This window comes from Simochromis diagramma, unplaced genomic scaffold (assembly GCF_900408965.1).
Source record: "Simochromis diagramma unplaced genomic scaffold, fSimDia1.1 OVJJ01000802.1, whole genome shotgun sequence".
In the NCBI taxonomy this organism is placed as follows: domain Eukaryota; kingdom Metazoa; phylum Chordata; class Actinopteri; order Cichliformes; family Cichlidae; genus Simochromis; species Simochromis diagramma.
Genome location: NW_024387492.1, coordinates 11,926,631 through 11,943,776, shown reverse-complemented (window position 1 = coordinate 11,943,776; position 17,146 = coordinate 11,926,631). Strand labels below are relative to the sequence as shown.

The following is a 17,146-nucleotide window of genomic DNA, read 5'->3' as shown; positions in this document are numbered from 1 at the left end:
TGGCCTTCAAAATAAAGGATTTTGGTGAATGCTGTGTACGTAAAATGAAGACTGACGTTAAAATACGGTCTGATTTCCTGACTTATCCGAGTTTAAAGATGAGATATATTTTTATTTAATTTCTCCACGTGAATGTTGTTCTTGCTAGAGCTAAAAATAAAATTTTCATAGTTTATTCTGAAGGCAAACCATGCAAATTTCGGTATCACCCAGTCACTTACTCTCGCCAGCTTGAAATGCCGTAGAGCTGAACTTCCGATCAGCTGAGGTTCAGCTGACGCTTCTCTGTCACCCCCTGCTCGATTTATTTACAACCTGCCAGCGGGCACATTACACACATCGATTACTACACTACAGACACAAACGTGTTCATTTTACCCTACAACCCAGATCAAACACAGCTAATAGTATAAAGTGACTGCTAGAACGGAAACTTGTTACTGTCACACCCCAAGCGATCGAAATATAGAAATTTAATGGTCAGTATTATATTATTCTCCTTAAAAGCCTTAGTTCACAGGGTTAGTCATAATAATTGGCAATCAATAACACTTTATAGTCAAAAACGGAGAAAGAAAATCGACATAATACAGAATACAAACTATAAATTTTATAAAAATGTATAATTATATTGTTCCTTTGATGCAAAATCTTATAGGTTTATGTGTATAGATACTATAGATTTGAGATACATTCGTGACATTTATTTAAATTTGAAATATTCTAAACGCCCCTTCGTCGTACTATTGCGAAATGCTTGTGTGGATGAATCTCAATAAAGTTTTAGCGTTTTGAAACATCATGGCGACTTACACGGCTGCTGCCGCTGTCAGTCGCTCACTGAAGTTTTTCCTCAAAGACTCTCCTTTGATTTCACGTCAGATTTGTCGTTTGTCGAGCAGTTTCTCTGGAAAAGGTAGGCGACTCTGCGCCAACGTGCAGAGTCTAACCCGTCCGGGAAATGTTTCAGACTGTATTTCCTCTATCTAGATTCCGTGTGCTACAACTACACATTTATTGCTACGACGTGTTTTAATACAGCTTTACTGGAATCATATTATAACATCTAGATTATACTATATCGAGGCATATTTTATGTTTGCATGTAACACTGACGTGTTCTGGTGTAATGCTTCAAGGTTACAGTAGCTGGAGGGCATGCTGTTCATCTGCATCGTCCTGCTCGTCGGATCCTCCAGCAGCAGACACGTGTGGCTCCAGTGAAACTCTTGTGCACTTTGATAGCCTCGTTCAGGGTGGCTTCCTGAGGAGGGATGCCCAACAGAGACGGGTTCTCCAGCAGCTGGCCCAGCTGCAGCACACCCTCAAGAGCTACAGTAACAGTATCTACTTGAATCAAGACATTCTAAACTCAAAAGATGACAGCAGCCAACATCACAGTGGCACCAGAGCAGGCGAAAACAAAGGCAGTGAGCTCACTGAAAAGGTAATGACATGATTGTTCATGTATCATCACAGAGAAGTTGTGCTGACCATGGTTGGAGTGAATAAGGCAGGTTTGGCTTTTCAGAGAAGATACAACTTGCCCGTTTTTATCCCCAATATATACCACAGCTAGTCAGTTACTGCAAAAATCAGGACTTTTTTTCTTCAATCTATGTATACTTACTAATATAATACACTCTTCTATTAGGTATACCCCCCTTTCCCTTCAGAAGTGCATTATGGGCTAGATTAAACAAGGTGTTGGTAACATTTCTCAGAGATTTTCTTCCATATTAACATGATTGTATCCCACAGTTGCTTTAAATCCATGATGCAAATCTCCTCTTCCACCACATCACAAAGGTTTTCTTTGAGTACAGCAAAATCACTGCCATGTTCAACAAACCAGTGTGAGAGAATTTGAGGTATGTGACATGGTGCGTTATCTTATTAGAAGCAGTGGTTACACTGTGGTCATAAAAAAGACATGGACATGGTGAACAATAATGCTCAGGTGTTCAAACAATGCTCATTTGGTACTAAAAGGGTGAAGGTAATATCCCGCACACCTTTACCACCAGCTGGAACCGTTGATACAAGTCAGGATGGATCCATGCTTTCATGTTGTTTACACGAAATTCTGAACCTACGATTGAAATGTTGCAATAAGAATTAAGACTCATCAGACCAGGAAACATTTTTCTAATCTTCTATTGTCCAGTCTTGGTCAACACATGCGAATTATAGCTTCCGTTTTCTGTTCTGAGCAGACAGGAATGGCACTTGATGTGGTCTTAGTTGCTTCAAGGTTGGACACGTTGTGTGTCTAGAGACGCTCTTCTGCATACCTTGGTTGTAACACATGGTTAAGTGTATGACACTGGTAAATGTCATCTTCTTCTTTCTTCATTTGATTGAGAGATACATTTTTTTTGTAGTTTTGCTTCTGTACACCTCAACCAAAGAGAGCTTGCGTAGTTTTGAAAACAAATATTTAGGTAAACTAAGATGAACTTGAATGAAAATAATGAGACAATGAGAAAAGTATTTTGGCATTGACATAAATGGTTCTCTGTAGAACTGAGTCACTTGTGATGACATAAATGCTAATAGAAGTAGGAGGATTAATCGCGAAGTGTGATGGGCTATACTCTCCGTTCAGATTCAGGCAAATGCTGCAAAACTTGATCGGTCAGCGCTTCACAGTGCAAACGGATAATGACCCAAAAGCATCCTGCAAAAGCAGTCCAAGTTTCTCCAGGCAAGGAAATGCAATACTCTTCAATGACCAAGTCACTCATCTGATCTCAACCAGCTTTTTTCAGTTACTGAAGACAAAACTGAATATAGACAGACTCGAGGTCGCTGCAGTAAAGGCCCTAGCAGATCATCTCAGGGAGGAAACGCAGCATTTGGTGATGTTCATGGGTTTTAGACTTCAGGCATTGATGCAAAAGATTTTCATCACGTTATTTTGTCTAATTAATTTTGAGCCTCTAAAAAGGGTACTATGTATAAAAAAAATAGTTGTAATTAACTTTGCATTAACTGTTTTTGGAATTTAAAGCTAAAAATCTGCACTTCAATCACATTTCGATTGTTTGATTTGAAATACACACACACACACACACACACACACACAGTGGCGGTGTAAAAACAATTCTGTCTTTCAGTCACAAAATATTTTATCTCAGTTACCTTGTATTTATCAACTGGTTAAACTACGGGCATATCATACTGGCATAAAAGGCCTGGATGACCTCTAATTCCCTACCTCTGAATTCAGACAAAAAAAGGTCACAGTACTCAGACCTAAAAAATCTTAGAAAAACAGTGTCTCACTAGAAATTCATTTTAGATATTTCACTTTTACATGACATTACCTTGGAAAATATCTAGCACTGCTTTCTTTCTTCTGCACAATGTCCTCAAAATTAGAAACATCCTGTCTCAGAGCAACACAGATTCCTCACTTGTAGGCTGGACTACTATAATTCATTAATATCAGGTTGTTCTAAAAGTTTCCCAAAAAGCCTTCAGTTGATCCAAAATGCTCCAGTGAGAGTACAAACAAGAACGAGAAAGAGAGAGCATATTTCTCCTATACTGGCTTCTCTTCACTAGAAGATTCAGGCCTGTTAAAAGCCTGAATTAAATTTAAAATCCTTCTCTCTGCTGATGGTTGCCCCTCCATAAACCTGGTTTTGCTAGAGATTTCTTCCTGTTAAAAGGGAGTTTTCCTTCTCACTATCACTGTTCTTGTTTATAAAGGGTCATGTGACTGTTGGGGTTTCTTTCTTTGTTTTAAACATTGTAGGGTTTTTACATTACAGTGTAAAATGCCCTGAAGCAACTGTTGTTGTCAAATGGTGCTATATAAATAAATCAAATTTATTGTAATTGAATGTAAAAAGTAAAAAAAAAAAGCATTGTTCATTTAACTGTAATAATATATTTTATTGTACTCATGAAATATGATATTTGTTTTTATCAAAAGGTGCATCATCAAACCCTTGATTAATTTTAAACAACCTCATGTCGACATTTTTGAGCACCAGAGTTAAACGTAAGAACAACAGACTTCACTAGAGGTCTAATCACTGTGGCCTAAAGCAACTAGCGACTCAGTGTTTCACTGTATTTTAAACAAGTTTCATTTTCTGCGAGGAGACGGATGAGCCATGCAGACAAACATTTAAAACACTCTAAACTCGAGGTTCACTTTGAAGTTTTTTCCAGCGCTTTCAACCACATCTCACACAGTCTTCATCATCGGGGAAGGTAGTTTGTTACACTATTAAAATATACCTGCTCAGTAGCTGTTATAAAAATTAAAATAAAAAAGCTTTTCAGTATGTTGCATGGCAACAGACTGACAAGTGACAACTGAACAAACTCCATTCACCGATGAAGACCATGCAATACTGTTGAAAGCCTCGGGGAAAAAAGCTAATGAGACAGTCTTGAAGGGTATTTATACTCTTTTTCAGGGTCAAGACCAGTGTTATTTCTTCAAAATATTCCTACATAATAAATAAAAATTACAAAAACTGAAAGCATCGGATTTGCATCGTTTGGATTAGGATGCATTACGCTGGACATTATTTGGGGAACAGTTTAGGATTCATAAGGCAGCATAGATATGTCTGGATCCAGATTGTCGTTGGATTAAAAAGCACCACTGATATCTAACATATGGACGGACTTCACAGAGTCGACTTCCCTGTTCTCCTGTTGTATCATCGATGGTGGCCGTGGGGCTCAGGTCAAAGGGAGGGTAGGGGTCTGGGAAGTTTATTGTGCATGTGAGTTTTGGAACGGCATAATGCAGGGGGGCTGTTGTTGTTTTTAGGTCAGGGGAGCTGACTGTCTACTATTTGGTGGTGGGAGTTTTTTTGTTGGTTGGCTGGCACAGACACACAGAGTTAGGCACAGATTTTGGAAGGCAGCAGGGCAGACCTCCCGCTGGGCCCGTCCCGGCACCCCTCTCACTCTCTCACCGTCCCCGGGCAGTAATGAGGGGATCCCCATTGTCTCAGCCATTCTTGTCCTTTTTGCTTTTGATTTGGGACTCTGACAAATACTTTGGTGGTAGGCTATCAACACCACCACCACCAACCACCCTCACACCCACCCCTCTCCTTTTGCACCTTACTTCTTGCTCTGTCTGTCACACACACAACCACACACACACACACTGACTGGAGTACTTATGCAATTATTCCAGTTTGAATCAGGTCATACCACTGTCCTTTTGGTGTCTGTTCTCTCTGTGAAAGTGCCGCCATTGTCCTCACTAACTGATCAAGTCTGTGAGGAGAGTACACTTGACTTAATATTGACCCAATGTGGCGTGGTTTTGCGGATGGTTGGCTGACAATGGGCCATTGTTCAGTGGGATCCACCCTCTTCAAGACAGACCTGCATCATGGAGTCCTCCTGCACATGGTAGGCCTCCAGCAGGACAGTTGCGTGAGTTAAACTTGACTCGGGCTCTGACGATCTTAGCCGACCATGCCTCTGCGAGTCATTTTTGGCAGTGGTCAAAAGAAGTTCTTCCTAAAGCCAAAATGACCATGTCCTGCATGTGAACTTTCCACTCATGTGCCAGTCTATATCCTGCAGCATGAGGTGAGACGAGGCCACAGAGCTCAGTTAGACAGAGTGGCTGAGGGACGGTCTTGTCCTTCGCCACTCTGCCGTAGCAGAATGGTTTCCAGCCACTGACAATTACCCCGCCATGCTAGAGGGCAGCTTGGGAAGTCAGGGAGAAGTCACACACTGTTATGCCAGAGCAAACAGGAAAGGCTTGTTGCTCTTCCAGTACTTCACATCCAGCCCAGGACAGGCAGTGGATGGAGGGGTGGGTAAAAAGTAGAGAGGGGTGGAGCGGGAATAGACAGAGAGAGAGAGAGAGGTTGGATAGCAAGCTTGTTTTTTAATTTAGATTTCAAACTGCCATTGTCCACATTTTACCAGAGTCAAGTGCCCCTTGTGCATGGACACTGAGTTCGGTGGACACCGAGTACCATCCTCTAACTAAATTAAATTTAAAGAGACCAGTACTTTTTTTGTTTAGTGAGTGATTAATTCCAAAGCTATTTGGTGTTGCCCGGTTACAGAGATGGACGATCCTGAACAACAGAGGGTTTTTTTTAAAGGCGATAAAAAGATCCATAATTTGGCCACCCATAGATATTCTTCACATTGTTATTACAGATGATTAAGCTGACGGCACATTCGTTCACATGGCTTGGGTCCTTTTTGGCTTTACTCGATATTCTCAGCTTCCACACAGAAGATTTTTTTTTTTTTGAAGCAAGGACCTTTTGATAATAGGAGGCAGGCAGCACAATGACTTCCAGCAGCACCTCAATGCAACAGTACCGTATCACAATTAGCAGCGCTAAACAGGCTGCACAGACAAGTCCACTCCATCTCGTATGGAGCCTCATCCAGTCCTCTCCGTTTTGTCTGACAAATCCCTCCATTGTTCCTCTGATGATGCTTTTCTTTCGTGGGAACCCTGGCTTGTCTTGTTGATTAGATCCCCTTTGTCTTCCTCCCCTGCAGTGGGCTAGTCTGGAGATTGTGAAACCTCACACTGTAGTGGTGGCTTAATGCCTTAGCATACTTTGTTTATTAGATGATGTTTCAGACATTTATTGGAATCAATATGAAGAAGTTTATTTAAGTCATTAGCTATAGAGTGGAAATAATCACTGTGAATAAATTTCAGCGATTATGTTGGTTGAGATTCATGTAAAAAAGCAAAAAAATACACTACAATCATCTTAATTTTAATATTTTGTCCCAAAGGAGAAACCCATTCCACCACCACCAGCACCACCACCCAAAGGCTTCTATATATATGGAGATGTTGGTGAGCTTGGATACAGAAAAAGCTCCTATTATTATACAAACTAACATCTCTGTGGTTATCATAATAACTTTGGTTTGGTTTTCCCACCTTTTCAGGCACAGGGAAGACCATGCTTATGGATCTGTTTTACTCCCATGTGAAGAACAGTCGCAAAAAGCGAGTCCACTTCAACGGCTTCATGTTGGACATCCACAAAAGTTAGTAGCATCCTCCCATTCCTCGGCTCTAACAGCCCAATGTTTCCTTGCATGACTTTGTAGAAGTTTTCCGACTCCCCGTGCACCGGAGATCCTATATTTATCCCTCTGTTTGTCCTGAAGCCGTCCTGCTAATTGTCTACCATTATGCACACAGGTGAAATTACTGCTTTATTCAGCACTGTCAGTGGGTTTGGGTTGCCGTCGCAGGTGTGCTTTAAGATGTGCCTGACGTTTGTGTGCTGCTTTAAAGGGATCCATCGGAGGAAACAAAGCCTGCCAAAACGGAGGTTAGGGAAAATGTTCACCTATGACCCCATATCACCGGTTGCCATGGAGATCAGCAGTGAGACCTGCCTCTTGTGTTTTGACGAGTTTCAGGTGAGCAACCATGTCACAGGCACTGTTGCAAAGCGGAACATTACACAATGAGAATTCTAAATACTGTTACGTGTTTTGATATTTGTAACTACTGCACTTATAAACTGACTAAAGCTGCTCCCTTATTCGCGAACGATCACCACAGCGGATGGCTCAGTATGTCTGATGTGGATATATTTTTGTCCTGGATGCCTCGCCAGTGATTTGTGCCTCCTCCTGGTGTCGAACTAGGGGTTTTCACACATTAATTGAAAGCCATGTGGTTTATATATTCACTGATAAATATAGTGCTAGTTAAATTTTCTATATTTTTGCCATGCTATTGTTTACATGTGCTATTAATATAAAACGGGGATACGTGTCTGTCGAGTCAGGCTGGATGTTTCATAAATAATATCTGTGTGCTTTTTCCTAGTTTTAAAAGAGGTCACAAAGAGAAAAGAAATAACTGGGAGTTTATGAAGTTTTCAAGTTTTATTCCCTAATATTTCACATTGTTTAGAGTGAATCTGACTAGTTGGCTTTTACCAAAGTGTTGCTTTATTGTACAACAACCCAACTGAATGCTGGGGTCAGCAGAAACACACAAATCAGACATCTTAAAATCTTTAAAGAATAAAACAAAGCGATAAACTGCTGTTTATTTCCTGCAGTTGGCAGCAATTGCTTCAAGGTTGACCTCTATTTCTGTCAAGATAAGGAACTAGAAAAAACTTGTTCAACGTTGCATTCTCTGTATTTTAAGTTCAGAGTTCTCCTGTGAACAACTGCGTGCTTCTAATCCAAATAAAAAACAGGACTGGGGACACCTAGTGGCCTCTTTTAAATATAGCACAATTGCAAAATGACTTCCAGTTGTATTTTCTCTCTTTAGAGTGGAGTTTAGTTATAGTTTACTAGGACAGATAAAGGTACATTGTTTAATCTCACAATAGTTTGCTCTCAAACCATTACAGCCACACTGTACACAACTAAAGGACCCCCTTGAGTCATTAGTGATGCACAAAGTTCTCACCATTAGAGGTGAGAACCACTACTGAGGCTGTCTACTCTCTGTGAGATTGTGAGTCATTCACTGTAGTGAAGAAAAACACGTGTTTCTGCGTTCATCAATAGCCAGCCAAACACATCTGTTAGCAGCACAATGTTGCTCCTTTTATTGATATCATTACAGTTAATGCCAGCAGGTCAGAGGTCACAGAAGGTGCAGTTGCTCCCTCTAATCACTCTCCGTGCATCTGCGTGGATCAAGAGCCGCTCCTTTCATCTGGCCGTCTTTCACATTTTAAACCGCGGCGCTGTTTGTGCATTCTCATTGATTTGTTTTGTTTGCTGTCGCCAGCTTTGCTGTTTTCGCTTGTCGACTGTTGCTACCGGTGAATGGCGGGGGAAACAAGTAGACATGTGCGCGTTGTTTGTGATGCATAAATAAGAGGTTGCGAGGTTGGGAGAGTTGGGGGTTTGGGGTGGGGGGGGGTGCGAGGGGCTATACCAATCAGCATCCTCCACCACTCAGCCATGCAAATGAAGCTCTGGGTATCAGTCGCACTCTCCTGCTTCCTTAAGTGAGTGGAGCTAGAAAGCGACTGGCGGCGGCGGGTCAGATGGATCTTATCCTCTTAAATGCTAATGACATTTTTCCATTCTCTTCATTAGCGCCATGCCATTATCAGTAATTTGTAGCCCCCCCCAGCTCTCCTCCCCTCCTTCCTTTTGCGACCCCTACCCGGCTCCTCTAATGAATACTCGCCATTGAGAGGTCCAAGATGGAAAGATGGGTAGAGAGTGAGAAAGAACGTGAAAGAGTGAGAAGAAAACGCTCGAGCATCATTGTCTCAGGGCCTCAGTCACTGTGTAGCCTCTGTGAAATTGCTCATAGGTTGTGTACATAAAGAGGTGTAACATCAAAAGAGGTTTAATTTGGCACCCGTGTGCCTCGCTGTAAACTGACAGCCGCTTGAGTAATTGGATGCTCATTTAAATATCGGCAATGGCTGACAGAGATTGCACCATTATTTTTTTGTGCTCCACAAGTGCTACATCAGTCCCCCTCCACCTTTCTCATCCTGTGGGTACCCATTCTCTTTCCCTCTTCCCCTAGTCATTCAGCAATCAATATTGCCCCTCATACTATGCCCGTGTGGAGGGCACATGAATAAACAAATCCATGTTGTATAAAAGGTCATTTTTAAATGATTCTTTTGAAATGAAAATAAAATCCTGTGGTCGCAGGAAATGGGGGCCCCTTCAGAGAGACACTGAGCCTTGGCTTTCTGTTGATTCTCATTACACGCACACACAGTCACACACACACGCTAATTTGATGCCCTTAGCCACCTCTCCTTAGCAAAATCAAGGCTTTAACACAAATGTTAATCAAGTATTGGCAAGGGCAGTGGGGCTAATATGCAAAAAGCAGAAGACTCTCCAGAGTCTGAAAGGAAGCATATGCTGTGGGTATGGCCATCAGAAGTGCCTGTTATATACAGGAAAGTAGGTAAGAGGGAATAAGAGGAGAGGGCGGGACAGATGCATGACTGCAAAGTCTTTCTTTTATTCAAGACATTTTCTTTTAGGGTTTTTAAACAAGAAAAGTACTTTAAGGGTCAAGAATTTGGCATTACAGTGAGGCGGTTTTCTCACAATGGATTTCTGTTTGTGCATTTTTACATCTTCTTGGGAGGAAACATTGTCATTTAACAGGATATAAATTACTGTTGACATGAGACCGACAACTTTAAGTTACCAGAGAGGTTGGAAATCCTTTGTGCCCAACTTTCATCGGTCGAGCATCACGTTAAATAAATGTCGCTTTGACAACCGCCAATCACAGGGTAACATTTCTCCCTTTATAGGTGTTCAAAAGAACAACATAGGTTCGAGAGAGAGAGACGCAGACGAGAGAATAAGAACAAAAGTGAGAGCACTGGATTAGTAATAGAAAGGTCAGAGCTCTTCATTTAACAGCTAGCGACTCATAAACGTCCTTGCTTCAGTGTTGTCATCGACCTTTGTTCATTGTGGACTCATGGAAATGATGTAGATGAAAAAGGCAGCAGACAGTTGAATTGGATTTATGTATTGTCACACCGTATAGCCTTGTGTCTAGTACATACAACACACATGCACACTTTAATATGCCTTTATGTGGACATGCTTTAATAGAAGCTTTGTCTGCCGTCATGACCCCAGTCCTGCCTCGCATTGCTTTGTTTTTATTATTCTTTCATTCCTCTTGTTTTTCGGCTTCGTTGATTAGCTCAGGTCTTTTTCTTCGCCTCAGCTACTCCACTCAACGGAAGGCCAGTTCTTGACCATTTGCAGTAAATTTAAGTGCCTGAGTGTGTGTTTGCATCCATGTGTATACACGTAAGTTTGGGTGGCAATGACCACACAAAAAGGACTGAATGAGCACACCTGAATGACACTGATCAACATGGAGTGATGATGGCATGTTGTGACCTCAAACACACTCGTGCACACACACAGGTGTGGCAAGAAAGGAATAATATGAGATGTTCCTCGACTTCTCTGGCTCTCTTCAATCAGGTGGCGGACATTGCCGACGCCATGATCCTGAAGCAGCTGTTTGAGACGCTGTTTAAAACTGGAGTGGTGGTGGTGGCTACCTCCAACAGACCCCCTGATGGTATGACCAGCAAACATTTTATGCACGTTTTAGCTATTCCTTATTAATTATATTGTTGTAGTCTGTAGCAATAATAATATATCTTGTGCATGTCTTCCCATTCTACTTCTTTTCTTAAAATTTTATTTAAAGCAATGAGTTAAAAACCAAGAGAGTCAGCTGTAATTTTAGCGTCTCAGCAGAAAACACTGTCAACACCAAGATAGATGGTTGCGACTACAAATTGTCAGTAATATAGATATTGAAGTGGGAGATAATAATGAAATCTCAAAATAGAAGAAATTTGATGTCTTTCATTGCAGCTTCCAAACATGTAGTTTCAAGCTTTGTCATCTTCATGAGTCTGAAAACTGTTAATTTGGGGAAATTTAGCTCCATTTATAATCTGACAGTGCCAGTGAAAAGCTAATATACACTCAACTGATATTTCATTAGGTAAACCACTCTAGCAATGGGTTGGGCACCCTTTTCCTTTCAGGGCTGTTTTAATTCTTTGTGGCACAGATTCACCACGTTAACATGATTGCATCATGCAGTTGATGCAGATTTATCAGCTGCACATCTGTGATGCAACTCTATTGGTGCTCTATTGGATTGAGATCTGATGACTGTGGAGGCCATTTGAATACAATAACCTCAATTTATTGTCCAAGAAAACAGTTTGAGATGATCTGCGGTTTGTGATATGGCGCATTAACTTGCTGGAATCAGCCATAAGAAGATGATACACTGCGTTCATAAAGAGATGGACGTGATCAGCAACAAGATTCAGACAGGCTGTAGCAGTAAAGTTATGCTGAGCTGATACAAAGCTAATATCCCCCACACCATTACATCACCAGCAGCAGCCTAAACTATTGATAAAGCACCGGATGGAGCCATTTCATCTTGTTTACTATTGAAATGTTGCGGCAGAAATTGAGACTCAGACCAATTTTGGTGAGTCTGTGCAAATTCAAGCTTCAGTTTCCTGTATACCCTACCTACTTCAAGGTTTGATATGATGTACATTCAGAGATGCCCTTCTGCATACCTTGGTTGTAACAACAGGTTTTGCTATTAGTTCTGCTCTTCTCTGATCTCCGACATTAACAAGACATTTTGAACTGCAGAAATGGTGCTCACTCTGTTTCACTCTGTGCAGGCAAACCATCAGAAAATCAGCAGTTCCTGAAATATTCACCATACGAAACTCAAAATCACTTTTCTTCCCCTTTCTGATGCATCTAATGTTTGAACTTCAGCAGGTTGATTTGACTCTATATGCCTCTATACGCCTGAGTTTCTTCCCTGTGATTGAATAATTAACAAATCTGCATTAACAAAAGGTTGAATAGGTGTACCTAAAGTTGCCAGTGAGGGTACTTACAACCATAGATTACTTTATTTTGACCACAATTGTCTTCAAAATACTTTTCTCCTGCAAGAATTGAACCAGCTGCGTCCTGTTTACGGCAGTTGACCAAAAAAACACCTCACCTCTCCCGCCTAGACATGACGCCATCTTTTAACAGGCTTTGATGTTGCATTTACTGCCCGCAGAGCAAGGATGGAGAAGGAATTAGCAAGTGATCAACGTGGAGATAAATGTATGATGTGCTATCTAAGGTCTTCATCGTCTTTGGGTACATGTAATGTCGATGTCTCAAAGCCTTGAGTGGGTACGGAGTGAATGGCAACAAGGTGGCTCTCATAGACAAAGATGCGCGTCTCTGATATTTACTAGCTATTAAGAACAAAGCCCCAAACCAGGGAAACTTGATAGAGAGGCTACTTGGTATTAATTACATGGTTAATGGAACTCTAAAAGCCATAGGAGACAACTAGACATGAAAGGCATGCATTTTCTGTGTTTATTGATGTGGAGATGCTAGTATCAAAAAGCCCTAGACATGCTTGGAGGGGGAATTCAGGGATAGGTTTGTGCTAGAACGTTCAGTGTTTTGTTGTTTGATGGGGGTTTAATGCAGCTGAAGAGGGATGGAGGGATAATTGGTGTCTTTTTTTTTTTTTAGATTGGGGGGCATTATATTTGATAGCATGGAGTTTACATTAGCCCATTTAATTCCACTGATCGCAAATGTTTTTAATTATTAGGCTCTATTGAATTATGTATTAATCCAGTTCCAGTAAAGTGTGCAGTGGCACATGTCTCCTCACTCATTAGCAGTGCTGCTCTGGCCTTGTAAATGGTAAATGGCCTGTATTTTTATAGCGCTTTACTAGTTCCTAAGGACCCCAAAGCGCTTTACACATCCAGTCATCCACCCATTCACACACCGGTGATGGCAAGCTACATTGTAGCCACAGCCGCCCTGAGGCGCACTGACAGAGGCGAGGCTGCCGAACCCTCTGACCACCACCAGTAGGCAACGGGTGAAGTGTCTTGCCCAAGGACACAATGACTGAGACTGTCCAAGGCGGGGCTCGAACCGGCAACCTTCCAATTACATGGCGAACTCCCAACTCTTGAGCCACGATCGCCTTGTCACCTGCCGACACACTACTTTGTTTCCTGTTCTGTGTTGACTGGGCTGACACTGTTGAGTCTACATACGTTAGCTTAGCAGTAGCTTAACTCACTAGACTTCAGCAACTTGAAGTAACAGCAAATGCAACTCAGTGCCTCTTATTATGTTACACTTATAGTGTGTACAAAGCTAGCAATAGAACACCAGAAAAACAAATGATCTATTCCCATATACAAGTGTAAAGTATATGGGAATTTACTTTACACTTGACAAAGGGCATTAAATATGGAGCTTCAGGAGTGAAGGCGCGCATATGATGCTAGGAATAGGGTGAGATGGAGGCAGGGGATCCGCTATAGAGATCGAAAGAAGAAGAAGATTACAAAAATGGACTAATGGTTTTAGGTTCCACATTTTGAAGCCTCAGTGTTTGCATTTTGGCCTTAGTCATTTTAAGTTTCTGTTTGTTTGTTCGGGTCAGTGCTGAGAAACAGACACATCATAGAATTCAGGTCCCAAAGTCAAAACGAACACTGCGGCGTGACTGAGAGTTCAAAACTGTCTAAATTCCTTCATCTTTAATAAAATGATCAGCTGCTCCTTTACCAGGTGTAACAACTAAGTTTAGCATCCAGGCATCCATGAAAACAGAATTTATTAAATTTAACAGAGTTAGAAGTTAGCAGGAAGTTAGCTCACTAGTTTTCACCTAAACATGACATAGCATGTTCTGACTGAGAGATTTCTAAAAAAAAATTTAAACGTACAGCTCTGCTATCACTTCCAACATAAATAAAGACAGAAAACTAAACAGCAGTGACTTTTGTAGGGTTACTGAAGTTGGACTAGCTGGTATATAATGATGTGCTACTAATCCCCAGCAACACAGCTATGATAGCATACCAAACTTTTTTCCACTCGATAAAAGTTAACGTGAGGATTCCCGATGGTTAGGGACAAACGCAATCACATGGCAGGATGCTGTAAATGGACCAAACTTCAATCAGGAGAACAACTGAGATAATCCATCCACAATACGAGGTCAGTCATTAATATACTGCAACAACATGGGAATAGAGCAGCTGCGAGAGAATTCAACATTAATGAATCAATGATACAGAAGTGGAGGAAACAAGAAGAATGAGTTGAGTAAAGTTTGATTTATCTGTCTGTTTTGTGTCACTTAATGCACCTTATAATCCGGTGCACCTTATGTATGAAAACAGACCCGTTCATCGACAGTACGCCTCATAATCTGGCGCCTTATAGTCCAAAAAATATGGCATTTATTTTTAAAAGTCAAGCCAAACTTTTAGAAGGGTTGTGTGAAAAATTAAGAACATCTGTACTGTTTCTACAGGAATTAGGGTAGGGTAACTAGCGGCCAGGTGCTACTAATCAAATGTAGTTGATTAACTGATCATCAGTGTGAGCATCTGCCAAAGTTTTGGCAGTTTGCTAGTATGGAGCATTCAGGTGTGTGTTAATACAGTGCAGAAAGAAAGATATCAGCAGTGATCTTAAAGAAGCAATTGCTGTTGCTGCCCTTTACTGTGGGAAAAAATATAAAGCCATTTCCAAACAATTTGAAGTTTATTATTCTACACTAAGGAAGATTCTTCAAACTGCGCATATCTCAGAAAAACTGCAAAAATCCCAACCCAGCCCTAAATCTCAGACTCTACATGTTAGCATGTTAAATGTTGAAGTCCAGGACAGCACAGTTAGAAAAAAAACTGAACAAGTATGACTTGTTTGGAAGGGTTACCTGAAGAAAAGAGCATGGCAGCACAGCTTTTGTTTCCAGAGTTGCACCTGAACAAACCACAAGACTTCTAGAAAAAGTCCTTTGGAGAGACTTGACCATAGTGGAAATGTTTGACCATATTGCACAGCACATTTTATGAAGTCCAAACACAACATACCAGCACAAACACCTCATAACAACTGTCAAGCACGGCAGGAGAAGGGTGTTTTGCAGCTACATGATCTGGGAACAGTCATGAACTCTTCTGTATACCAAAGTATTTTAGAGTCACATGTGAGAAATGTGTTTCCGTAACAAGAAACGATCTCAAGCACAGCAGCAAATCTAAAACAGATTGATTATTTTCTAATTTTCAGCCAATGTGTTGCAAAGGCCCAGTCGAAGTCCACATCTCAACCTGATTTAAATGCTGTGGTTGGACCTTAAGAGAGCTGTACATAAACAAATGCCCCCCCAAAACGTAACAATTACTAACACAATTACTGCAGTGAATGTTTAGTTTTTCACACACTGCTTCTGCATCGTGGGTTAGTTTTTGTTAAGTAAATAATGACATGTGTAATGCATCACGAGTTTTATGTATTTACCTCATTTTAGGACATTCTACAAGGACTAGATTTGCACCAATAAAGGAAGAAAAATGTACGTCCCAAAACACTGAACTCTCTTTCTTAAACCTTTGGCATATTCCAGTCTCACAGGGCACAGTCCATTACAGTATAGAAGTTATTAAGCAAAGGTTATTTTTGTGTCAGGTCCTACTGTAGTAAGCTTAAGTCCAAACATCAACAACGGCCACTTGTTTGCATTTGCAGCTGGAGAGAGCTTGAGCCTCGCTGTGTGTGTGTCTTTGTCCCTGTTTGTGTGTGAATCCCTATCTGTTTTATCTGTCTATCAGGGATGCTACTTCAGATGTAATTTGTTCCAGCCGAGCTAATTGAAACCTCTATTCAGCGAGCTGCTGTGGACATTGTCCGTGCTGAAAAGGCGACAGTCCTTTCTCTGGCCACCATTGTTTGGGAATGTAATGAATTTTATGTTGCTGCCGCTGCCGGTAGAGAAATCCATTTTTCTCCCCTGGTCCCAGTCCTTTTGTCGTGCCTCCCCACCCATCCTTCAGTTCATCAATAGCCACTTTATCTGCCAATCTGTGGCGAGGGGATGACATTATTAGAAGGCTAAACAGCAGCTCTAATACAGGCCCTCCCTTCCTCTTTCAGATCTGTACAAAAACGGACTTCAGAGGGACACCTTCCTACCTTTCATCGATGTGCTGAAGGTAGAGACAAAGTCATCCCTCTCTCTTGTCTTTCTAATTTATTCAGTTGTTTATCTCGCGCGCACGCACACATACACGGACACACACTTGCATGTATGCCTCTGTGTCCATCTTTTTTGCAAGTTGCTCTTAGTGGTTTGATGTTTTCTGCTTCATGGATGCTTCACACAGTGTCACAAAGCTGTCTTTGATCATACCAGGGCACACTGAAAGACTCACAGAGAGAGAAAGGCAGAGAGAGATGGAAAAGAGTGTGAGTGGGTACAGGTAATGTGAATGGGAGAGTGGGAGATGGGTGGACTAGCTGTGACTGACCCAGGCTGCTTGCATTTCAAAAGTAGAGGGGGGTGGTGGGCGGGGTGTGGAGCGGAGAAGAGGAGCGATGTGACGGTTAGCATTTCTAGCGAAAAATCTACTTTGCAATTTAAGCAGGTAGCACCATTATCCTGCCTGCATCCCAGATGATCATTGATGTGTTTGGAGTGATCGTGATCATAAATAATTGCATATTAATTTGTTGTCATGCATTTTGCAACAGAGGAGGGCAGCATTCTTGCGCCTTTTATTGGTAT

The 17,146-nt window shown here is 41.4% G+C and overlaps 1 protein-coding gene across 3 annotated transcripts in view; it reads left to right on the top strand.

Moving 5' to 3' along the window:
- The first annotated feature begins 710 nt into the window (after positions 1-710).
- Positions 711-17,146, top strand: part of afg1lb (AFG1 like ATPase b) — a 30,233-nt gene continuing 13,797 nt past the window's right edge. Inside the window, exons 1-7 of one of the 3 annotated variants that reach the window (XM_040017498.1) lie at positions 717-916; positions 1,140-1,447; positions 6,766-6,829; positions 6,925-7,026; positions 7,280-7,407; positions 10,957-11,056; positions 16,516-16,574. In XM_040017498.1, coding sequence (XP_039873432.1) covers positions 802-916; positions 1,140-1,447; positions 6,766-6,829; positions 6,925-7,026; positions 7,280-7,407; positions 10,957-11,056; positions 16,516-16,574 — 876 coding nt within the window. In that variant the 5' untranslated portion in view covers positions 717-801. Of the gene's footprint in view, positions 917-1,139; positions 1,448-6,765; positions 6,830-6,924; positions 7,027-7,279; positions 7,408-10,956; positions 11,057-16,515; positions 16,575-17,146 lie in introns of all 3 variants that reach the window. The other 2 variants (XM_040017500.1, XM_040017499.1) reach the window with 2 other exon arrangements.